Below are 26,598 nucleotides of genomic sequence, written 5' to 3' on the forward strand. Positions count from 1 at the left end.
TAAAGGAACTAACATATCTGTCCTGGAGGAAGTGCTCCTGAAATGCTCCTTGGAAGCAAGAATGGCCAGACTTCGTCTCACTTATTTTGGTTATGTTGTCAGAAGGGACCATTCCCTGGAGAAGGATGTCATGCTTGGTAGGGTGGAGGATCGACGAAAGATGGGGAGGCCTTCAACGAGATGGATTGACACCGTGTCAGTGATGATGGGCTCACGTATAGCAGGGATCATGGAGCTGGCGCGGAATCGGGCAGTGTTTCGTTCTGCTGTGCATGGGGTCGCTATGAGTTGGAAATGACTCAACAGTACCTAACAACAACAACAACAAGCAGCCTCAGCAACTACTTCCTTTTTTTTTTTTTTTTCCTTCTTTATTTTGGTCGTTTTTGTAAATACATTTAATACACAACATTTGCCATTTCAACTTTTTCAGCTCCAACATTTATCAACAGCAATTCCATCATTTGAGGATGTGACCCTATCCTTAATCAGTCCTATTTTTCTACTACTGTAAATCAAAACTCAGTACTACATAAGCAATATCCTCCCTCCCTTTCTCCCCACCCTTGAAAACCACAAATTTTGGTCTCTATACATTTGCCTATTCTTTTTACATAAATGAGATCTTGAAATACTTGTCCTTTTGTGATTGACTTATTTCACTCAACATTATGCCTTCAAGCTCCATCCATGTTGTAGCATCTATCAAGACTATTTATTTCTTACTGGTTAAGTAATATTCCATTGTATATACCTACCACCATCTAGTCGATTCTGATTCATAGTGACTCCCATTGGATGTCCAAGCTGGTAAATCTTTATGGAAGTAGAATGCCCCGTCTTCTGTCCATGGAGCAGCTAGTTGGTTTGAACCAGCATCCTTCTCATTAGCAGTCAAATGCCTTAGGCACTGTGCCACCAGAGCTGCTTTCCATTGTATGTACCACATTTTTAAAATCCATTTATCCATTGTCTATTGACCTATCTTCAAGTTCACTTATTCTCTACCCTGCTATGTCAAAATCTGGTAATGAATCATCAAAGAAATTCCTTGGCTATGATAATATGTTTATTATTAATATATTTCTAGCATTTCTATTCAACTCTTTTTCTAATTGTTTCTAACTTTTTTGCTGATATTTCCCATCTGCTCACATATGATGTCTACCTTTTATATTAGACCCTTTAAAATATTAATCACATTATTCTTTTTTTTTTTTAATTGTGATTTGGGTGAAAATTTACAGAGTAAATACACACTTTCTATACAGCAGATCACATACACTTTGTCTCATGACATTGACCATAATTTAGCACAATGCAATATCTTCCCTCCCACTTCCTCCTGATAGTTATCTCTTCCCTGTGTCCATCCCTCCATGCACTCCTACCCCCTGAGCTGTCTCCCTGTTCCTGAGCAGCCCGTCTTTCTCTCTTGCTTGTTTTTTCCACGGAGCAATCACATTATTCTTAAGTAATTGTTTGACATTTCCAAAATGTGAGTCATTTCTGAGTCAAATTCTATTAATTGCTTTGTCTCCTGACAATGCATTGTTGTCAGGGTGTGCATCATAATTTTTGATGGACTGTCAGACATTTTATATAGAACAAACAAGACAGATAGGGTGACCACCTGTCCCAGTTTGCCTGGGACTGAGAGATTTCCTGGAGCATGGACTTTTAGTTTTAAAATCAGGACAAGTCCAGAATAATTGGGATGGTTGCTCACTGTAGACTGAGGCACAGATTATTTATTCCTGGAAATGGCCATGCCTTTTTTAGGCAGTTAAGTGTGGTGGATTGAGTCATTCTACACAGGAGTTAAGCTGGGTTTGGGTTTTGTTGTTGTTGTGAATTAGCATAATGGGCACCTCAGAAGAGAGGCTTGGTAATCTACTTCCAAAAAGTCACAAACTTTAAAACCCTATGGAGTAGTTCTACTCTGCACACATGAGTTTTCCATGAGTTGAAATCAACTCAACGGCAACTAACAGCAGCATGTCTTGTGCTTAGTTTAAGGCTGGAGTATTTAAGGGTCTTTCATAGTGTTTGTGTTCAACCCTCACCTTTCAGCTATACCTGTTTAACTGAACTGTGTTCTTTCTTATACTACACATTTGCTCTTCCTCTAGTGTTAAACCCCAAACCAAAAGCCCACTACCATCAAGTCGATTCCAACTCATAGTGACCTTATAGGACAGAATAGAACTGCCTTGTAGGGTTTCCAAGTCTGTAAATCTTTTCAGAAACACACTTGTTTATCTTTGTCCCCTACACCAGAACTCCCTCCTCTAGTGTTAGGTTTTTGTTATTTGTCATCTGGGTATTTTTCTGTTGTTTTGGTCCAGCATTTTGTAGGCCCCTTGTTATATTTAAGGAGCTCTGGTGCCACAGTGGTTAAGACATTTGGCTACTAACCAGAAGGTTGGTCATTGAAGCCCACCAACCGCTTGGTAGGAGAAAGATGAAATGATGTACTTTGTAAAGATTTGCACAGCCTTGGAAACCCCCTGGGAGCATTTCTACTCTGTCTTACAGGGTTGCTATAAGTCAGAGTGGACTCCATCGTATTGGGTTATGGTTTTTGGTGTTGTATCTGTGGAAGGGCTTATGAAACAGAGAGCTTAGTGCCTCTTCCCTAGTGCTGGAGTACCTCTTTATACAGTATTGTTACAAACTGTGGGCCCAGGAATTTTTCTTGCACGTTCCCAAGGCTGAAAGATTTTTTCCTTTGTCTTTCCCCAAACTACATTGGGTTTTTAGTTATACTTGGAGGTGACAGGGTTTTCTGGCACCCTCCGAATCTTAATGCTTTTTAGAGAAAGATTTTGGTAAGAGGATTTCATGCGTTTTCCTCAGTGGTGCACAATCCCCTCCTTCATGCCTGTACTACCAAGGGAGAGTCTTTCTGATTTGTCTCCATGCCTCAATTTTCCCCATGAACTCCTTGTGAAAATCCATGGAAAAGAACCCAGGAGTAAATTTGAAATTCTTTTTGTGGTTCCCAGTGGTTCTATACTACCACAGTAAACCACAGTCAAATTTTAGCAATGTGTTAAAATTTTAACTGATTTCTTCTTATCTTCTTATTTCTAACTTCCTCTCATACTCTGTCATTTGGTAGATAGATGGTCTGAACATTGAGTGATGGTCTCTCCTTTCAGGTTAATTTAGAATATTTTCCTGAATTTTGCTGGATGAAATCTTGTTTCGTTCTGCTTTGTCATTTTATTTTGTGTTTTTCATTAATATATATGATCATTTGTAGGTGAAAAAGAGGTATGTTAAATTCTTCATTGCAATTGTTCAGTCCTTTATTCTTTAATTTGAAAAGTGATATTCTTATCCATTGTGTCCAGTTTGTTATTATTATAACTTGGAATTTTACTTATTTAGAGGTATAAAATGATTTATGTAATTTAATGCAGTCTGGAATTCCTTGTTTTGCAACAGGGTAGTTGAAATCTTTTATTTAACTTGGTATTTGGCTGGTTTGGACACAACTTGTCCTTGTGAAATATTGTGAAATGGTGTTATTTGGTACCACAGTGAAGAGTACATGAACCCTGTCTAAGAATGCATGTAGTCCCTATGTACTTGTGCTACAAAAATCTCCATATATAGTACAGAAATAACAAGAGACAAGGTTGGGGCAGCTTCTTAGAGACAACCAAACACTTGCAGGCTTGGGACCATAGTAGAGGGATGTCATGATTAATTAGTACATAAAAATAGTACATAAAAGTCTTGTTCTCCATCCTGCTTTGGTGAGGAGTAACTTGAGTCTTAAAAGCTATTGAGCGACCATCTAAGGTAGAACTATTGGTCTCCCCTCATCTGGACCAAAGAAGAGTGAAGGAAATCAAAGTCATTTGGAAACAATAAGTCCAAGGATGTGATGGACCATGGGGACCGCAGCCTTTAAGACCCCAGGACCAGAAGAACTAGATGGGGCCTGGCTACCAGTGCCAACCACTTGGCAAGGGATCACAATTGGAGATCCTGGATAGAGTGGAAGGAAAAGTATGGAAAAAAGCTCAATAGCACAAAAATGACCAGAATTACTAGTTGGATAGAGACTGGTGGAACCTCCAAGATGATGGTCCCAGGTTAACCTTTGGACTCATTCTGTGGTTTAGCTCTCAGCCAAATAATATAAAAACTTAAAAGCAGACCGCCTACCCCAGGGATATGCACTCCTCTACCCAAGGGAGAAGGGCCTCCTAGATTAATCACCCATGAGACATAAGAAGGGCAGCATTTGTGTAGAGGGAAAGCTGGACAGAAAGGAAGGCATAGATAAGAAGGGTACAGGGAAGGGAGGAAATGGGAGGAGAGCTTTTTATGGTTGGAGATTGTAATCTGGGCCAGGAAACGAAATGTGCATGAATTGTTATGAGTAAAATGAATCTGCTTTGTAAACTTGCACCCAAATCACAATAAAATTATAAAAACAAAACAAAAAACCCGCATGTAGTCCTATTAAAGTTGGCTTGGTTTATACTGTTTTAAAATTGGTTTCTGTTTAGGATGTGCATTGCAGTCTAACATTCATTGTTGTACATTCAGCTTCCAGTCAACTGATAATTTTTTTTTTTATTGTGAAAATATGCACAGCAAAACATTTGCTAATATAAATTGTTTTTACATGTGTAATTCAGTGAACATTGAATTCTTCATGTTATATAACCATTGTCAACTGATAATTTTATTCATTATACACTGATACTCATAGATTGCTATTTATATAATTCAGTCTTTTATCATATGAACAGACATGGTTTTGAGTTTTTAAAAGATGGTAGGTACTGTCTTTAACAGCTATTTTCATCTGGGAAATGTCCCAGATCACAATCAAAGCTGCCAAGGGTGTTCATTGACCTATACCTCTTGGGGCATTTGTGACTATTTATTAGCTAAAATGTCATCCTTCCTGCCCCAGCATGTCATGTTGGCAAAACTGAATGACAGCCTTTCTGGAATTTTGGGGAATTTTATGTGGATAGTTGGAGTGGCTTGAAATCTTCCTAACTCATAAAGAGGTGTCCTTTGTCTCTTAGAGGCCAACTTCCTATATCAAATGCCCTTAGATACACTTGTTTCAGCAGGGAGGGAAGATAATAACCTCTACAGAAAAAGATGTGGTGGATATATCTTGGCCTTGGCTTCAGTACCCATGAAGATTCTCCTTAACATACAGATCTTTTGAGTCAAAACAAGACAATGCCATCATGATTTGCTATCCATACCCTGACCTGTATTTTTGTTATTTATGTTTTCATGTTTGTAAAAATTAGATTACTGTCAGAAAATGGGAATTCATTGAAGCAAAGTAGATCAGATAATAAAGCTTCTGAAAAGTAGATCAGATAGTAAAGTTCTGAAGATAATTGTACAATTACAGATTGATATTAAGCACGTATATAATTTTTATTTATTTATTTTGTTTCTGTATCATAAGACTTGCTACATTTGTGATGAACAAGGAAGAGAAAGCAAAGCAGCCACTGGTGCTTGCATGACATGTAATAAACACGGATGTCGACAGGCTTTCCATGTAACTTGGTAAGTACATTCCAACATTCAGTTGTACAGAACTGAAATTGACAAATAACCTTACGTGAAATCATAAGTTAAAGATTTATTTGGATTACTCAGTATTTATAGTAAATTTGTTGGAATAATTTTTAGGTTCATATTTATTTGTTTGTAATGAAAATACTTCTAACAATTGAGTATATTTATCAGAGTGAATTTGTAGTCTGTGTACCCTGGTTCTAATTTTTTGTTTCATTTTGTGTAAAATACAGATATTGATTACCTGCTCTTTAATTTGTTATTAGAATTAAATGAGTTGGTATAGGTAACTCAGTGCAGTGCAAGTCCTTTTTTGGGTATGACATATATACTAATTCTGTATTTTTGGAATGCTAAAAGTAAGTAATTAAGTTCATAAGATGATGATTTTAAACTTCAATGCTTTGTGTATGTGTGTGTTTTAATATAAATATCTTATTATTAGATTTCAGTTACATTTATTTCATTGTTTTTCACTGAAAAGCACAATTTAAGCTTATCTTGCTTCCTGTATTCTGACTTGAAGCATTTAGAATTGCAAAATTAGTCCTGGGTGAATGAAATTTTCCTTTCACCATGTGTAATGTGCATTCATGTGCTAAATATAAATATCATCATGCCATTTTATCCCTTTAGAGACATGGCCTTTCTCCTGTCACATAGATTGCAAAACTAAACCAATGGTATAGTCAACCATGGGAGATCAGAAGGGCAGTATTTGCATAGGGAGTAAAGCTAGGCAGCCAGGAAACATAGGTAAGAAGGACACAGGCAAGGCATAACCACAGGGAGGAGACGGGAGGAGAGCCTGTTACATTGTGAGGATTGTGATCAGTGTCCTTAAATAAAATGTACCCAACTATTGAATGTAAAACCAATGTGCTTTGTAAAATTTAACCCAAACTACAGTAAAAAGGTTTTTTTTAAAAAAGAGTAAAGCCAAATGTTAAATTATTGGGTGTGGGGTGGGAAGAATTTATTTTAACACCCTCCCCCCGCAAGTCGATTCAAACTCATAGCGATCCTATAGGACAGATCTGCCTAAAACTAAATGGTCAGGTTTCCAAGGCTAAGATCCAGGGAAGCAGACTGTTGCATTTTTCTGCACAGAAGGGCTGGTAAGTTCAAATTGTCAGCCTTTCAGTTAGCAGCTTTTATGCTTGACCACTGTGTCACCAGTCAGGTTCCTCATCTTAAACTTAGTCTATTTGGTGACACAAATACATACATATTTATTCATCTTTAATATAGGTGGTTGAAGAGTTCACTTTAAACCATAAATCTAAGATACCATTAAAAAATTACTAAGGACAGATTGAGGTAGAATGTAGTTGATTACAACTTTTTATAATTCTTTTCTGTTAGGGGATAGATCTTACTGCATATCTGACATGCTTGGAAGTAAATTTTATTTGTTTATATAAACTGTGGTTTGAATTTTTATTGATATACTTTGCTTTTATTATTTTTAGTGCTCAATTTGCTGGACTGCTTTGTGAAGAAGAAGGTAATGGTGCAGATAATGTCCAGTATTGTGGCTACTGTAAATACCATTTCAGTAAACTGGTAAGAATTTTTCTTGAATGTATTATGAAAATGAAAATAATTAGTTATGACAGCACAGTGACCTTGTTTTATAAAAAAGGCAAAATAGCAGTTATTTTTCCCTTAACTTTTGCTTGAGATTTAAGTTTTTTAAGCATGCTCTTTATTAGAAATTAAAGGTTAGTTGTTGTTGTTGTTGTTATGTGCCGTCGAGTCGGCCCCGACTCATAGCAACCCCTCCTTGGGTTTCCGAGGCAGTATCACTACGGAAGTAGGATTGCCCAACCTTCCTTCCGAGGAGCGGCTGGTCAGTTTGAACCGCCAGCATTCTGGTTAACAGTCAAGTGCTTTAGCCACTATGCTACCAGAGCTCCTAAAGGTTAGTAAGTAACTTAAAAAGATGTTCCTTTGTTTGGGTTCATACTAAATGATATATAGTGTATGAGTGAAAAAAAATTTTATTTTTGACATCTGATTACGTATATTGTGATTGTCACTTGTTGGTTATCTTAATATTTTGCTTCATTATTATTACCCATTTTATTTTTCATTTATTTATGTTCATTATTATTTACTATGAAGTAGTAAAACTGAAATAGAGCTATTTTATTACTTGGTTAAAAACATTGAGAAAAATATATTTTAAAATTAATCTTTGCTGTCACACAGCAGCATGGATGATTGAGTTAGTAACATTTGATTGACTTATTACGAATTTGTGTCCATGTTCCTTTGAAGGTTCAATAGTTTAATGTCCCAAGTGTCTGTTTCTCAATCTTCAGTCTAAGGATTTGTATACAGAACATTTAAGGCTTCTTCTTTTTTGATAGTCTTGTTTTTTTTTAATTGTTACCTTTTTCTTATCAGTGGGGCTTCCTGCCTTTGTCCTCCTTCCCTCTGTCCCTCACTTCTCTTCCCTTCTCTCCCTCTCCCTCTTCAGTTCCCTTTCTTCTTCCCTTCATTATTTTTAAAATAAATAATCTCATTAGCTATGAAATAAACAGCTTATGCCTCTAACATCCTGGTTCATACATATGAAATACTTATGAGTTACGTGTATTTTCTAAAGGCTTTGACTTAATTTAATGGCCTACAGAAAATATTGAAATGTTTTCAGAGAAGTTTTGAGGTTTTAAAACTGAACATTTTGCTGCTTGGATATAAAAAGCACATCAGGATGTTCATTTTCTAAATGAGAGGTAATATAGATAAAATAGAGAAATAATGAAATAGATTTTCAAGTTTGTGCAAACAGAACTTTCTCATTGCTAGTAATTGACATACTCTTAGCCCATTTGCTGCTTTGGGAAAAAACATCTGATAAGATTGTACAGCTGTACATTTGCATTGTAATTTGAACATCTTTTATAGTAATTTTTGTCTAGTCCCCCAAGTTTTAAAGCACTCTAAATACTCTTTATCTGTATACTTTTATTATGCAGTGGTGTAAGGATTTTAAGTACAAACGTATAACGTTTTTAGTAATACTTTGTAAAATGCATGGGTCTGTTACTGAGACTACCTTTAATATTTTTCCCTAATGAACCGCAGAAAGGCCAGTTTTAGAAAACTGTATGCCTTTAATACTAAAGTAAGAGATTAAAAACGGCTTCTTACTTTTCCTAATGATATTAAGTAACTCTTCAAATATTTTTCTATTCTTCTAATCTTGGCATCCTTCTTCAAGATTGCATTCTCTTTTAGATGAAACTTTTTATTATTTTAATTTAAAGCAAACATTGAAACTATATAATACCTTATTTGAAAATAGAAAATCTAGTTTTGTACATTTTAATAAAATGTACAAAAATATGGCATTAATGTTAAATTTAGATGTAGGTTTTCATTTAAATTGAGTACATTGGATAATATTTGAATGTTATGTAAGTAAACTAGATTATATAGATTGAAATAATGAGATTTTTTTTTCATTTGTAAACATTTTCAAATATTTCACACTTAAATTGTTTAAGCCAAAGAAAAAGATTCTTTAAAAAAATTTTATGCACATAACATGTATGTATATATATTTTTCTTTTTAGAAAAAGAGCAAACGGGGATCTAATAGGTCATATGATCAAAGTTTAAGTGATTCTTCCTCTCACTCTCAGGATAAACATCATGAGAAAGAAAAAAAAGTAAGTGGACTTTTTGTTGGGAAATATGTAGTGCACATCTTTTTTTCATAGAGTATTAAGTCAAAGAGTAAGTTTTAAAAATGCCATATATGTGATTATGGTTTTACTGATTTCAACTGAAAATTTGAAATACAACTTGATTGAAAGCGTGAGAGGGATTTCTTGCAATTGTCACTATGGTCATTTTGTGAAATTTTAGGTGACTATAGCAATAATAGGAGCTCTGGTAGCGTAGTGCCTAAGGTGTACTTGACTGGTTCAAACCCACCAGCCACTCCTCGGAAGGAAGGTTGGGCAATCTACTTCTATAGTGATACTGTCTCGAAACCCAAGGAGTGGTCGCTATGAGTTGGGTCTGACTCAACGGCACATAACAATAACAACAACAACATAGCAATAATAATATGTTGTGATAGAGTGTTAATCAAGTATTTCACATATAAGTAAATATCAGCTTTTTTCTTTGTAATAGAGCATTTTGAAATTCTCTTTATTCATCATGGTTTTTGTCAATGGTGCTAATGGTTTATTATTTCTTGTAATTGGAAAATGTCACACTGTTGAGAATATTTTGTCTTTTAATTAAAACATTAAAAGCTTGCCTAAATACTAATCTGACTTTTTCTGACTTAACTTTTTTCTGCTTACATTTTTATTTATATTAAGGAATCTCATTAATTTTCAGTAAGCTACAAATAAATACTATAGAATCATTCATATTTTATATCATTCTTTAACAACATATTGCCAGTATAGGAGAAGGATATCACTGATAAGTGTTTTTGAAGAAGTGAAGATAAAAGGAATATTTTCAAGTAGACAAGAACAATATTCTTAAACATTTGGTATAAACTAGTTTTTGAAAATATTTTTACAGACTGAATTTAAAAACAAAATCATCTAACATTTTTATTTTTGTAAACACTTAGGATTTGGAAAGGTAATAGAAATGCACTAAAGTATAGCTAGGGAGCTCTGGTGACGTAGTGAGTAAAGCATTTGGCTGCTAACCAGCAGTTCAAACCCCCAACCACTCCTTGGAAGGAAGATGGGGCAATCTACTTTTGTAAAGATTTACTGCCTTGGAAACGCAGGGGGGGATTTTTATGAGTCAGACTTGGCGGTCAATATTTTTTTTAAGTGTAGTTATTCTAAAGCATTTAGGGAGCTCTGGTGGCGTAGTGGGAGCTCTGCTAGTTTGTAGTGCCTAAAGCATTTGACTGCTAACCAGAAGGTTGGTGGTTCAAACCCACCAGCCACTCCTCAGAAGGAAGGTTGGGCAGTTTATTTCCTTAGTGATATCACCTTGGAAACCCAAGGAGGGGTCGCTGTGAGTCGGGTCCGAGTCCGAGTCAAGTTTTATTTGTTTTTTTTTGGTTTGTGCCTTTTTATTAAGGTGAACATTTTGAAAACTTAAACACTTAGTTTTGATATTAAATTTCCAACTGTGAATGAAATAATAATATAATCTGCTTTAGGACTCCTTCCATTAATACGTATTTTTCTAATAGATCTTAGGCAGCAAATATACATATTCATCTAGATTTCTTTAACAAAGATGTTTTGTGATAAAGCAACAGTAGTAGAGTTCTCTGTCTCTGTCTATTCTGTTTGTATTATTGATAGAAAAAAAGACATGATTAGTTTAATTAGCACTTTTAGCAGGAAGCACTATGAAATTTTATTTAACCTTTTTAAACCATGAAGCTTTAAGTAGAGTTCATTATAAATTGTGAAGAGGGAAAATTCACCATGATGATCTGCTTTTCAAGGTGTTGAGCTTTTACAAACAAGTGTTCACTGAATGATGATATTTATTTTTTTTATCTCTTCCCTGTCATGTATTTGAAGGGAAACAATTAAATTATTGAATGTAGTATTGGATAAGTATAGTGCTGATGACTATTTATTTATTAGTAAAAATGTTTTTTTTTTTTTTTAAGTTAATTTTTATTTTATTTTTTTAAATGCATTTTATTGAAATATAATTTATGTACAGTGAAATACACAAAACTAAAGTAATACGGGTCAATGGATTTTTTCTTTTTTTTTCCTTTGGCAGTGTTCCCTTCCTTCCTCTCCCCCTGGCAACCAATAAAGAAAGTTTTTCTCCATATATAAACCTTTCCTTGACCCTCCACAACAATGAACTAAAATTATAATTGTACTTCTGTGATTGACTTATTTCACACAGCATAATGTCCTCCAAGTTCATCCATATTATGCAGTGTTTTGCAGATTCTACATTATTCTTTAGTACTGCACAGCATTCCATTATGTGTATATACCATAGTTTGGTCATCCACTCCTATGCTGATGGGCATATAGGTTGTCCATCTTTTTGCTATTGTAAACAGTGCTACGATGAACATGAGTGTGCATATATCTGTTCCTGTCCTGGCTCTCACCTCTCTAGGATATATACTTAGTAACGGGATTGCTGGGTCAAATGGTATCTCCAGTTCCAGCTTTCTAAGGAATTGCCATATTGCTTTCCACAGTGGTTGTATCACTTCACAGTCCCACCAGAAGTGTGTGAGAGTCCCAATCTCTCCACATCCCTGCCAGCGTTTGTTATTTTCTGTCCCTTGCCATCAGTGCTGGGGTGAGATGGTATCTCATTGTTGTTAGATTTGCATCTCTCTGATGGCCAATGATTGTGAGCATCTCTTCATGTATTAGCTGGCCACCTGAATATCCTCCTTGGTGACATGTCTATTCATGTCTTCTGCCCATTTTTCAATGGGATTGTTAATTCTTTTGGTGTTGAGGCATTGGAGTTTTCTGTAAATCTTAGAGATAAGTCCCTTGCCGGATATGTAATTATCAGCAAATAAGAATCTGCTGCTGTCATTTTTGTTACGTGCTTTTTTATGGTGTCGATTTCTTTGTTCCATATAATTTTCTCTGCTGAACTTGTTTTCTGAATCGTTTTATCACTTCCTTTGGTTGCTGTTGTTTTTGTATTTGCTAAATATTTTTGCTGGTCCTTTTTTTTATTTTGATGAGAAGGTTTATCATTTTTCTTTGAGTTTACCCTGTGATTTATAGTTTTCTTCCCCAGTTTAGAACAGTCCATTCTGTCTTGTAGTTTTCTTGACATCCCTACCATCTAGAAGTTCTGTAGTGACAAAGTTTTTTCCCCGCCTTTTGGTTTGTAGTTTGTCAATTGATGTCTTTGGTTCCCTGTTTACAATGTTATATGCTTATTTACTTTGGATACTTCCATAGCTAGGTTCTGGGTTATATCATCATGTGTGTTAATGGTTAGCTGTTGTTGCTTCTCTTCCATAGGACTACCTTTAGCATCTCTTGTAAGGTTGTTCTGGTTTTAACCAATTCGCTCAATTTCTGCTTATCTGTAAATGTCCTAATTTCACCATCATATTTGAGGGACAGTTTTGCTGGGTACATAATTCTTGGTTGGAAATTTTTCTCTTTCAGGGTTTTATATACACTGTCCCATTGTCTTCTTACCTGCATGGTTTCTGCCAAGAAATCCGAGCTTAGTCTTATTGGTTGCTTGTAGGTAACTTTTCGTTTTTCCCATGCTGCTCTCATGATTCATTCTTTGTCTTTGGTTTTGGTGAGTTGGATGATGATATTGTTTTGGTGATTATCTTTTGGGGTCTGTCCTGTTTGGGGTTTGTTGGACTTCCTGAATGGGTATATTCTTACCTTTCATCACATCAGGGAAGTTCTCTTTCAACAAATCTTAGATGATTTTCTCAGTGGTTTTATTTTTCTCTTCCTGTTCTGGAATTCCAGTGACACACAGATTATTCCTTTTGATGGTATCCCACATGAACCTTAGGCTTTCTTCATTTTGTTTTGATCTTTTCTCTGATTCATCCCTTTCCATAGAAGTATTCATGTATTTGTTTTCAATCTCATTAATTCTGTCTTCCATTGCATCAGTTCTGCTCCTTTGCCCTTTCAATGTGTTATCTATTCCTGACAATTTAGTATTAATCTTCTGGATTTCTATCTGTAGATTTTGGATCATTTTTCATTTATTTTGTCACTTTCTTCTTGTATTTTCTTCCAAAATTCCCCTAGGGTTTTGTCTGTGTTTTCCTTGATCTGTCTTTCAATTTGTTGAAGATATCTAAATATAATTCTTTTGAATTCCTTATCAGGGAATTCCACTGCTACATCTTTCTCAGGTATGTGTTTTAGGTCTGTATTCTGGTCCCTTGTTTCTCCTGCTTTATCTTACTTCTTTGTGTGGACTGTGATGCTCTGTTGTCTCCGAGGCATTGTGATGTTTTTTGTTTATATTTAATTGATGATTGTATATTGGAGTTTGTTGTTGTTGTTGTTATGTGCCGTCGAGTCGGCCCTGACTCATAGCGACCCCTCCTTGGGTTTCCGAGGCAGTATCACTACGGAAGTAGGATTGCCCAACCTTCCTTCCGAGGAGTGGCTGGTGGGTTTGAACTGCCAGCCTTCTGGTTAGCAGTCAAGTGCTTTAGCCACTATGCTACCAGAGCTCCTGTATAGTAAATAGAGGAACACAGCACAATACCCTGCTTGTGTAGATAACATACAAAGAAAACAAAAATTGGGGGAAGTTACTCCAGTATACTTCCCCCAATGTTATTGGAGTAACTTCCCCCAATTTTTGTTTTCTTTGTATGTTATCTACACAAGCAGGGTATTGTGCTGTGTTCCTCTATTTACTAGCTGACAGCACTTACACACTCACCACCTCTCTCCTTTCCTGTTGTCAGCCTCTTATATGTCCATGGTGACCTTGGCAAACAGAGCTTATTTTTAAGTCCCTGGAATCCAAATGAGAATGCTATCACTTTAATATCCAAAATGGCCACTGCTTGTAAACATTCCAAAATGGTTGCCATGTATAAATAATCAAAATGGCTGTGCCCTCTGGACAGCAGAAAGTCAACAGCTCAGGTTGTCCTCCTCCTTGCTGTTTCCCTTCCTAGTCATAGGCCACCAGTGCAGTTGTCCCTGCAGCCCTTGGTGACCAGGGCTGATCTTTAGGTGAATTCTCAGGTCCCAACACAACTTGGAAATAGTCAGGCTGTTGGTCCTGTCAGAGAAACTGAAAGTCAACAGCTCTCTGTACTCACTGTTTTCGTTCAGGTTTTTCCACTACTTTTGATGCCTAATCTACTTCTATATAGTTCGTTTCAAAGCTGAGGGCTCCAGGATTATCTTCTGTATCTCTGTCAATTTTCTTTTCTTTGTTGAAGAGTATCTGTGTTGTTTCTCTGCGTATTCCTCCATCTTACTAGAAGTCCTGGGTTTGGTTTTTTTTTTTTTTCCCTTAGGAATGATTTAGAATTTGCATTTTAAGAGTTTTCTTTCTGATCTGATTGTTGAATCCTTGTTTAACTTTAACTTTTAGAACTTAATATTTTTGTTAGTATTAACTAATATATTTAAATATTACATTTAATATAAAAGTTTAGTAGCATTTTTTCTTGTTGTTGAGTTTAAAATCCATTGTGCCTTTTATTTCCTAATATCTGAGATTTACTGATTGTAAAGAATATGAGGGAAACATACTATATATGTTGCTGTTGTTATGTGCCATCAAGGCAGACCTGACTCTCAGGCTGTATCACAATGGAAGTATATTGCCCAACCTTCCTTCCAAGGAGTGGCTGGTGGGTTTGAACTACCAGCCTTCTTATTAGCAGTCAAGTGCCTTAGGTGCTATATATATATGTATATGTGTGTGTGTGTGTGTGTATATATATATATATATATATATATATATATATATATATATATATATAATTTTGTTAGACTTATTTGCTTGCTTTGAAGAATGTTTTTTTATTATAGTATGATGTTAAGTGTTAATATAGCTGAAAAGAATGGGTATTATAAGGCATTTTTCTTTTCTGTCCCACCTTACTTCTCTTAAGATTTTAACATCCATAAGGAATATCTTGAAAAATACACTTAGCGTGTTTATACAATGTTGCATTCAAAAGTAGCACTGATAATTCATACAGACTTTAGTATTTTGAATTAGTATATATTATGAATGGAGCTTTGGTGTCACAGTGGTTAAAGGATCTAGTTCCTAACGAAAAGGTCAGTAGTTCAAACCCACTAATGGCTCCGCAAGAGAAGGATGAGCCAGTCAGCATTCTGTAAAGATTTACAGTCTTAGAAACCCTATGGGGGCAGTTTTGCTTTGCCCTGTATGGCCACTGTGAGTCAAAATCAACTTGATAGCAGTAGGCTTTTTGGTTTCATATATTCTGAACTAAATGTTGGTGATACTGTTCATAAGAGAGAGTTTGAACCACTCTCCAAATTTTTTTATCTGCCTTCATCCTGGCACATATTTTATATATATATATATATATAAAACATCATTTATTAAATTACAAATAAAGCATATTGATGCTAAGTACTGTGATGTCTAAATTTTTTAATTAAAAATGAAATAAATATATAAATTACATTTTTTTAAAAAATTTTGATTTGGGTGAAGATTTACAGAGCAAATTCACTTTCCATACAGCAGTTCACATATACATTGTCGCATGTCATTGACCACAGTTTACCACAATGCAGCAGCTCCCCTCCCACTTCCTCCCCATAGTTACCTCTTCCCAGTGTCCATCCCTCCATACTCTCCTGCCACCTGAGCTGTCTCCCTGTGCATAAGCAGCCCTTACATCTCCCATGATTGTTCTCTTCAGGGCGTGTGTCTACTTGGGGTAAATGTTTAACTCACAATAAATTACATTTTTAAAATAAAACTATAAGGAGCTCTGTTGGCTTGGCGGGTAAGACATTTGACTGCTAACCAGGTCAGCAGTTCAAATCTAGTAGCTGCTACATGGGAAGAAAATGAGGCAGTTTACTTCCATAAGGATTTACAGCCTTGTAAATCCAGTGGGGATTGCTGTGAGTCAAAATCAACTTGAAGGCAGTAGGTTGGATTTTGTTTGTTTGGTATATGACAAATTAAAAAGTCTTATCTTTTCACACAGTTCCTGTTTGTCCAAAATATATGAACACTGGTTAGATATTAACTGGGACAGTTTCCCAAAAAGTGAAAATTTGGGACATATTTTAAGAGGAAATATACAAGGTATGATTGAAATAAATTAAAGCTATGTATAAAACAAAAACACCAAACCCAAAGCTACGTATTAACTCACTGCCATTGAGTTGATTCCGATATATAGGAGGGTTTAATCCAATCACTAAATTGTTTGTATTTGTAAATTCTTGTTTAAGAGCAGTCTGTTAATGTTAATACTCATTCTAAAAAGAGTTTTATTTTCTTTACTAACAAAGTGTCATATAGAATTATATGTTTTTTGATTGTAGTAAAAATAATTAGGGATTAATTTATTGTGGTTGTCATCTCTCTTTTCAAGAGTCTATTCTTTTTTGTTACTACTATTTTTTTCATACCTGTTAGTAAGATTTGAAAGCACAAACTTTTCTACCCTACCATAATTGGAAGGCCTTTAAAGAACCATCTAAGTAAATTATGAAGCTTTCCACAGAAAGTTTAAGTGACTTGTCTTAAGGTCAGAGGCACTCTGGTGGCATAGTGCCTCAGGCATTTGACTGCTAACCAGAAGGCTGGAGGTTCAAATCCACCAGCCACTTCTCAGAAGGAAGGTTGGGCAATCTACTTCTGTAGTGATACCACCTCAGAAACCCGAGGAGGGGTCACTGTGAGTAGGATCTGAGTCAACTGCAGTGGGTTTGGAAGGTCAGTTGCTTGCAGTAACTGGCATGGTTATATGGAAATAGTTATTTTGACTTTCAAGGCTAGTGTTACTAAGTTTAAGGAGCCTTGGTGGTGCAGTGGTGAAGCGCTTAGCTGGTAACTGAAAGATTTGCAGTTGAAAGTGACAAGAAGTTCTGCAGGAGAAATATTTGGCATTCTACTTCTGTGAAGGATTACACCCTTGTTTACCCTATAGACCAGTTCTGCTGTATCCTAGGGGTTTGCTATGTGTTGGAATTGACTTGACAGCAATGAATTTGGTTTGGGTTTTTGGTTCTTATGTTTCCAAAGTCATTGCCACACAGTGAGGTGTGAGGAAAGGTTAGGAAATGAATAAACTTATCAGATATAGCAACAAGTGGTTATATTAGGAGGCTCCTAGCTTCAGAAAGAATCTTTTTCTAAGGCTAAATTGGAGGCCTACCATTTGTGTGTCAGTTAGTCATACTGTGGTGGCTTGCATGTTACTGTGATGCTAGAAACTGGTAGCATAGTGGCTAAGGCACTTGACTGCTAACCGGAAGGCTGGAAGTTCAAACCCACCAGCCACTCCTTGGAAGGAAGATGGGGCAATTTACTTCCATAGTGATATTGCCTCGGTAACCCAAGGAGGGGTCGCTATGAGTCGGGTCCCACTTGGCGGCACATAACAACAACAATAAACTATGTCACTGGGGTGTCAAATACCAGCAGGGTCACTTCTTGTTGTTAGGTGCCATCGACTCATCTCTGACCCATAGCGACCTCATGTACAGCAGAACAAAACACTGCCCATTCCTGTTCCAGCCCCACAATCCTTGCTATACTTGAACCCATCATTGTAGCCACTGTGTCAATCCATCTTCTTGAGGGTCTTCCCCTTTTTCATTGTCCCTCAACTTTGCTAAGCTGGCATCCTTCTCCATGGAATGGTCCCTTCTTACAACATGACCACATTTAGGAGACACAGAGTATGACCATTCTTGCTTCAAAGGAGCATTCCGACTGTACTTCTTTCAGGATGGATTTGTTAGTTCTTGTAGCAGTCCATGGTACTTTCAGCATTCTTCACCAACACCACAACTGAAAAGCATCGACTTTTCTCTGGTCTTATTTTTCATTCTTCAGCTATCACATGTATATGAGGCAGTTGAGAATCACATGGCTTATGTCAAGTGCACCTTAGTCTTCAAGGAAACATCTTTGCTCTTCAGCACATGAAAAAAGTCTTTACAGCAGATTTGCCAAAGCGATACAACGTTGGATACCTTGACTTCCAGGCCAACAGAGCTCCTTATAGTTGTATTAAAAAAATGTTATTTATACTTTTATTCCATTTTTAAATTAAAAAATTTAGACATCACAGTACTTAACCATTGGTATTGATTGTAGAATCAAGTAACATGAAGTCTTTGATAACTTTTATCTTCATTCATCATGATGGTTCTTATTGGTCCCATTGTGAGAATTTTTGTTTTCTTTATATTGAAGTGTAATCCGTACTGCATACTGTAGTCTTTAATCTTCATCAGTAAGTGTTTCAAGTCATCCTCACTTTCGTTAAGCAAAGTTGTGTCATTTGCATGACGAAGGTTGTTAATTAGTCTTCCTCCAATCCAATGCCATGCTCTTCTTCATGTAGTCTAGCTTCTCAGATTATTTGTTCAGCATGCAGATTGAATAAGTATGGGGAAAAGATACAACCTTGATGCACTCCCTTCTTGATTTTAAATCATGCAGTGTCCCCTTGTTTTGTTTGAACAACAGCCTCCTACTCTGTGTACAAGTTCCTCATGAGCACAATTAAGTGTTCTGGAATTCCCCTTGTTCTCAGTGTTATCCATAATTTGTTATAATCCACACAGTTGAATGCTTTTGCATCGTCAATAAAACATAAGTAAACATCTTTCTGGTATTATTTGCTTTGAGCCATGATCCATCTGACATCAGCCATGATATATCCCTCATTCCACATCCTCTTCTGAATCCAGCTTGCATTTCTGGCAGTTCTCTGTCAATATACTACTATAATCATTTTTGAATTATCTTCAGTAAGATTTTACTTGCATATGATATCAATGATAATTGTTCAATAATTTCTACATTCTGTAGGATCATCTTTCTTTGAAGTGGGTAGACTATGGATCTTTCCCAGTCACTTGGCTAGGTAGTTATCTTCCACATCTCCTGGCATAGCTGAGTGCCTCTAGTGCAGCATCCGTTTGTTGAAACATCCCATTGGATATCCCATCAATTCCTGAAGCATGTTTTTTTGCCACTACCCTCAGTGCAGCTTTGACTTCTTCCTTTAGTACCATTGGCTCTTGATCATATGCCACCTCCTGAAATGGATGAACATCAACCAATTCTTTTTGGTATAGTGACTGTGTGTATGCCTTCCGTCTTTTGATGTTTCCCACATCATTCAATATTCTGACCATGGAATCTTTCAATATTGCAACTGGAGGCTGAAATTTCCTCTTCAGTTCTTTCAGCTTGAGAAATGCTGACTGTGTCCTTCCTTTTGGCTTTCTAACTCCATGTCTTTGCACATTTCATTATAATAATTGACTTTGTCTTCTTGAGCTACTCTTTGAAATCTTCTGTTTAGCTCTTTTATCTTGTCATTTCTTCCATTTGCTTTAGCTACTCTCTGTTCAAGGCAAGTTTCAGTCTCTTCTGACATCCATTTTGGTCTTTTCTTCCTTTCCTGTGTTTTTAATAATCTTTTGCTTTCTTCATGGATGTTATTCTTGCTGTCACCCCACAGTTTCTCTGGTTTTTGGTCACTGGTGTTAAGTGCATCCAATCTATTCTTTAAATGGTCTCTAAATTCAGAAGGGATATAATCAAGGTCATATTTTGGCTCTCATGGACTTGTTAATAATTGTCTTCAACTTCAACTTCAGCTTGCAAATGAGCAGTTGATGGTCTGTTCCACAATCAGCTCCTGGCCTTGTTTTGGCTTAAGATACTGAGCTTCTCCATTGCCTCTTGCCACAGATGTAGTCGGTCTGATTCCTGTGTACTTCTGTCTGGTGAAGTCCATGTGTACAGCCATCATCTGTGGTGTTGAAAAAGATACTTGCAATGAATAAGTCATTGGTCTTGCAAAATTCTGTCATGCAGTCTCCAGCATTATTTCTATTATAAGGCAAATTTTCCAACCACTGGTGAATATTCTTTGTTTCCAACTTATGTATTCCAGTCACCAGTGATAATCAGCACATTTTGATTGCATGTTTGGTCAATTTCAGACTGCAGAATTTGGCAAAAATCTTCAATTTCTTCATTTTTGGCTTTGGTGGCTGGTGTGTAAATTTGTATAATAGTAGTATTAACTGGCATTCCTTGTAGGCATATGGATACTATTCTGTCACTGACACCATTGTACTTATAGGATAGATCTTGAATCATTCTTTGTGATGATGAATACCACACCATTTCTCTTCAATTTGTCATTTCTAGCATAGTATATTATATGGTTATCTGATTCATAATGTTGAAATCCGGTCCATTTTGGCTCACTGATGTCTACGATATCAATCTCTATGCATTTTTTTAAATTTTTGACAACTTCCAATTTTCCTGGATTCATTTTTCATACATTCCACGTTCTGATTATCAATGGATGTTTGCAGCTGTTTCTTCTCATATTGAGTCATGCCACTTCAGCACATGGAGGCCCCTAAAGCTCTACTTTATCCATATCATTAAGGTAGGCTCTACTCTTACGAGGCAGATCTTTCCCAGTCATATTTTGAGTGCCTTCTGACCCAAGGAGTTCATCTTCCAGCACTCTATTGGACAATGTTTCAGGGCTATTCATAAAATTTTCCAGTAATATATCAGACAGTCTTTCACTACTGTTCATAAGGTTTTCACTGGCCAATTCTTTGAGAAGTGGATGGCCTCTTCCTTCTTCTGAGTGTGCCTCAGTCTGGAAGCTCCACTAAATCTGGTCCACTACGGGCTTCTCTGCTGGCACAGCCTTTAGCTTCACAGCAACATGTAAGCCACCACCATAGAGAAACTAACAGAAAAGTTCATCTCCCTAAGCTGTTGCAGCCACTCAGCTCACATCCTGGGCTTCCTCCTACCTGTTCCTGCCAGCCCTGTCTGCCGCTGTTCCTTGCTGCCTGGGGCTGTCCCCTGCCCTCCTTACCTCTTCTGGCCGATGGCCTGGTCTGTGGCTGCTCCCTGCCGCCTGGTGACTCACTTGTGGTGGACAGGTTTCAGTGGAGCATCCAGACTGAGACAGACTAGGAAGAAAGACATGGCCAGGTCCACTTCTGAAAAAAAAAAAAAAACCTCTTTGAAGACAAAGGTGTTCCTGACCCAAGGCATAGTATTTTCAATACTTTCCTATGAATGTGACAGCTGGATGATGAATAAAGAAGATGGCACAAGAATTGATGCATTTGAATTGTGCTGTTGGTGAAGGATATTGAAGACTGTGTACTGCTAAAACAACAAACAAATCTGTCTTGGATGACGTATAGCCAAAGTGCTCCTTAGAAGTGAGAATGACCACATTTTGTCTCTCATAGTTAGTCATGTGGTCAGAAGGGATTAGTCCCTGGAGAAGCATGTCATTCTATGTAAAGAAGATGGTCAGCGAAAAAGAGAAATCTACTTACTGAGATGGACTGACACAGTGGCTGCAGCGGTTAGCTCAAGGAAAGCAGCGATTGTGAGGATGGCACAGGACCGGGCACTGTTTCGTTCTGTTGTATATGAGGTTAGCATTAGTCAAAACTGAATTGACAGCACCTAACAAGAACTATTACTGTGGAGTCATCTCTTTGTCTTTTCAATTCTGTTCAAGTCTGATTTTGTATTTTGGACTTCTTTCGTTGGGTACATGGATATTTATTATGGTTTTGTCCTCTTGTTAAATTAATCCTTTAATCCTTATGTTTATTCCTTCCTTGTCTCTTGTGGTGGTTTTTGCCTTAAAGTCTATTTGATCAGAAATAAATATTGCCACTCCTGCTCTTGTTTGATTGCCATATTTTTCTCAGCATTTGATTTTTAGTTTGTTTTTGTCTTTGTATCTAAGTGTGAGTCTCTTGCAGACAGCATATTGATGGCTCATGTTTTGTTATCCATTCTGCAACTCTCCATCTCTTGAGTGGTACATTTAATACCTTTATATTCAGTATAATTACTGACAAGTAGGAATTTATTGCTGTCATTTTTTAATTTTTTTTTTTTTTGTGGTGGTGTTAATTTCTTTGTTTTACGTAATTTGTTGTTGTTACTCTCATGGATTTTGATCATTTCCTTCATTGCTGTTGTTTTAGTATCTGCTAAATATTTGTGCTTTTCTACGTTTCTATTTTAATGAGAAAGTTTATTTTCTTTGCAGTGGCCCTGTGATTTATTATTTCTAGGTTTAGAACAATCATATTCCCTCTTTTTGTTTATTATTTCTAGGTTTAGAACAATCATATTCCCTCTTTTTGTTCTGTAATTGTCCTCATTTACCAGTTGATATGTCTGGTTCCTTGTTTACAGTCTTGTAAGTTTATTTTACTTTGGATACTTCTATAACTGGATTGGTTTCTGGGTTACGTTGTCATGTGTGGTAATCTTTGGTTGTCTGCTGTTTTTTGTTCTCTATTCAAAGGACTCCCTTAGCATTTCTTGTAATGGTCTGGTTTTAGCAAATTTCCTTAATTTCTACTTATCTGGAGATGTCCTAATTTTACTGTCATATTTGAGGAGGACAGTTACGCCATCAAATATGATAGTAAAATTATTATAATGTATATAATTCTTGGTTTTCTTTTTTTTTTTCTTTCGGAATTTGATACACGTTATCCCATTGCATTCTCACCTGCATGGTTTCTACTGAAAATCAGAGCTTAGTCTTATTGTTTGCTCTTTGTAGGTAATTTTTCATTTTTCTTGTGCTGTTTTCTGGATTCCTTTTTTCTCTTTGGTTTTGGTGAGTTTGATATATATGTTTCGGTGATGTTCTTTTGCAGTCTATCCTGTTTGAATGCATTTCCCAGTACTCAGACTACACCAACCCTTAAATTTTTTATCATTAGCAAACAATAAAGTGGAGGATTATTTACTGACTGGTTGATCATTACAATTTGCTTTATCTGTTTCCTACCCATTCACTACTCACAAATAACATTAATTGGCCTGTGAGACTCTTATCCTTTCTTTTTTAGAATACCGTGTTTCTGAAAAATCAGTTTTGTCACCAGAGTGTCAAGAACTGTGACAAAGGGGTCTGTGATTTTATCCTATTTGCAAGGGAGCTAGTTAGGGGACATTTCAGTCAGAGATGAAGGATCATCTTACTTATAGTGATGGCAATAGCCAGTGTATCCACATTTTTACACCATTCCCCAAAATACAGTTCCCATAAGGCAATGCAAAGAAGGCCAGATGACATTTGCTCATGCACTCAATTACATTACAGAAGAGAAACTCCGAGCTTAGGGTGCCTAAATCTTTCTTATGGACAGCAAGCATAGCTGCCCTTTGCTCTTCAGGTAAACGCTCTTTTTTTTAAAGCCCAGGCGATGGACAGTGATTGGCTCACTTCTAAGATATCTGGAATCTGGAAAAATCTATTTGTAATTGTCATCCAACATATAACCATTCTCAGATTATGAATGGCTTACTACAGTGTTTATATTCCTTTCATAGCAAGTCATAAATAGATGTTCTTAACTAACAGACAACTGTTTTCCCAGCCGTGAATCAGCCATGTTGGGACTCTGCCTTCTTTAAAATGTTGCCTCTATAGCTGCCATGCTCATTTGCATTAATCCCTGGAAAGAAAGGAGCGTGGAGACTAAATAGTTGGAACTTTTAAGGACCAGGCCTATGGGTAGCACACATCTTTTTCTTTTCATATTTCTTTGGCTGTAACTTAGTTTAATGGCCATATCTAACATCAAAAGAAGCTGGGAAATATCTAGTTATATTCTTTAAAAAAAAAAAAAAAACAAAATTTTCAATCCATTACACAGCCCTTTTATCTACATATATGCATATAAAACATATCTAGAACCTTTACAAACTAGACAGATGGCTATGTCTATATGGTGGGATCTAAAATAGGCTGTGTGTTTGTTTTGGGGTTTTTTAACTTTGATTTTTTAAGGATTCTGCCTTGAATTTTCTATAATTATAGATGATATAAAAGAAAAGAATGAACATGGACAGATATAGCCATCTATTAAGTAAACATTTTAGATATGTTTTATACACATACGTGTACATAAAAGGGTTGTGTCATGGATTGAATTGTGTCCTCCCACAATACGTGTGAACGTGGCTGGGCATGATTCTCACTGGTTTGCCAGTTGTACAGTGATATAAAACCTCTCATAATGTGATCTGATGTGATCAGCCAATCAGTTGTAAGGGGCTTAGAGTGGATGTAAAACTCTTAATCAGGTCACAGTCCTGATCCGATCTAAGGGGCATTTTCATGTGCTGTGGCCTGCATAACCTTCTATTTTAAAAAGATAGGAGAGGAGCAAGCATAGAGGAAGGGACCAGAAAGAAAGACCACCAGGAAAAAAAGCCAAGAGCAGAGCACATTCTTTGGGCCTCAGTGTAGGTTACACTCAAGGACTAGAGATGAGGGAAGACAGATACCAAGCCACATGAAGACTGCCCAGGAGCAGAAGCTAAAAGAGATAAGGAACTTCCTCCAGAGCTGACAGAGGGAAAGTCTTTTCCTGAATTTGGGCTTCTGGCTACCTAAACTGTGAGAGAATAAATTTCTGTGTGTTAAAGCCATCCACTTTTGTTATTTCTTACAACAGCACTGGAAGCTCTGGTGGCATAGTGCCTAAGGCATTTGACTGCTGACCAGAAGGCTAGTGGTTCATACCCACCAGCCACTTCTCAGAAGTAAGGTTGGGCAATCTACTTCTGTAGTGATACCGCCTCGGAAACCCAAGGTGGGGTCGCTGTGTGTTGGATCCAACTCCACGGCAGTGGGTATGGTATAACAGTACTAGATAACCAAGATAGTAGATGGTTGAATAGATAAAAATTATTTTGATAAAATGATCTCAAACTACTCATGTTTTTAAATTAATTACTGTCAAATTTATTTATAAAATAAGCTGAAGTAAAATAGGTATTAGTGAAGTTCAAATAAAAATTCCTTTCCACAAGAGACATTGTTTCCTTAAAAATACCTTTAGATTTAATAAAAGAGAGTACAAAAACACACAAAAGACACAGAGAGGTAAAGACTGTCTTTCTAGTTTGGGTAATTTTAACTACAAGTAACAAAATACCAAATCAGACTAGCTAAAGCAGTAGGAGGGAGCTCTGGTAGCATAGTGGCTAAGGCACTTGACTGCTAACCAGAAGGCTGGCGGTTCAAACCCACCAGCCACTCCTCGGAAGGAAGGTTGGGCAATCCTACTTCCGTAGTGATACTGCCTTGGAAACCCAAGGAGGGGTCGCTATGAGTCAGGGTTGACTCGACGGCACATAACAACAACAACAACAACAACAAAGCAGTAGGAAGTTGATTAATTTCCATAAGAAGTTCAGATATTAGGATTTTCTAGGATTGATCATTTTAGGAAGTCAACAATGGTAGAATATTGTTGTCTTTTTGTGATTATTTTGGTTTCCAGTCATGGTTGCTAGGTTACTATACTGTTTCCAATGGTTATGACCTCACATTTTAGTATTTAAATGTGGGAAAGGAGTATTTTCTCCTTCTGTCTTATTATCCTGACCTAAACCTATCCCTACTTACCCACTCACCGCCATTGAGTTGGATCTGACTCGTAACGACCCCTCCTTGGGCTTCTGAGGCCCAAGATTGCCCAACCTTCTTCCAAGGAGTGGTTGGTGGGTTTGAACCACCAGCCTTCTAGTTAGCACAGTCAGATGCCTTAGGTACTATACCACCAGAGCTCCTATCCCTGGACACTGTTATTTCAGTTGTAGAATTCTTGCCTTCCATGTAGGAGACCTGGATTTGATTCCAGTGAGTACACAGCCACCTCCCATCTGTCAGTGGAGGCTTGCATGTTGCTGTAAATGAGCAGGTTTCAATGGAGCTTCCAGTATCAGATCACTAGAAAGCTAGGCCTGGCAGTCCACCTCCAAAAATCATCCAGTGAAAACCCTTTGTATCACAACAGTCCAATATGCAACTCATAATGGGGGTGGTACAGGACCAGACAGTGTTTTTTGCTCCATTGTGCATGGAATTGCCATGATTGGATAGCAGCTAACAATAGCAAACCTATCCCAGACCAAAAGCGGTCAATGACTGAGGAAAGTGAATTTGTCTTAATTGGCTTAGACTCATCCATATTCACCTCTAGGGATAAGGAATGGAGCCACTTTTGTGAAGACATAGGAGAGGGATTATTATTTTTGTTATATGCCGTTGAGTTGGACCCGACTCATAGTGACCCCTCCTTGGGGTTCTGAAGTGTTATCACTACGGAACTTCCTTACAAGGAATGGCTGGTGGGTTTGAACCACCAGCTTTCTGGTTAGCAGTCAGATGCTTTAGACATTATGCCATTGTTTTAACTACATGCTTCAAATTCTTTATTGAGCCATTCCTATGAGGGGCCACTGATCTCCCTATGCTCCTTCTTATTC

At 36.9% G+C, this 26,598-nt stretch overlaps 1 protein-coding gene across 1 annotated transcript in view; it reads left to right on the forward strand.

The window, feature by feature from the left end:
- MLLT10 (MLLT10 histone lysine methyltransferase DOT1L cofactor) overlaps positions 1-26,598 on the forward strand; it is a 480,716-nt gene that overhangs the window by 268,260 nt on the left and 185,858 nt on the right. The window contains exons 5-7 of the mRNA XM_042780339.1: positions 5,462-5,565; positions 7,050-7,143; positions 9,165-9,260. Coding sequence (XP_042636273.1) covers positions 5,462-5,565; positions 7,050-7,143; positions 9,165-9,260 — 294 coding nt within the window. The remainder of the gene's footprint in view (positions 1-5,461; positions 5,566-7,049; positions 7,144-9,164; positions 9,261-26,598) is intronic.

The sequence above is a fragment of the Orycteropus afer genome, unplaced genomic scaffold (assembly GCF_000298275.1).
Source record: "Orycteropus afer afer isolate SDZICR_OR568_19922 unplaced genomic scaffold, OryAfe1.0 scaffold00035, whole genome shotgun sequence".
Classification (NCBI taxonomy): Eukaryota; Metazoa; Chordata; class Mammalia; order Tubulidentata; family Orycteropodidae; genus Orycteropus; species Orycteropus afer.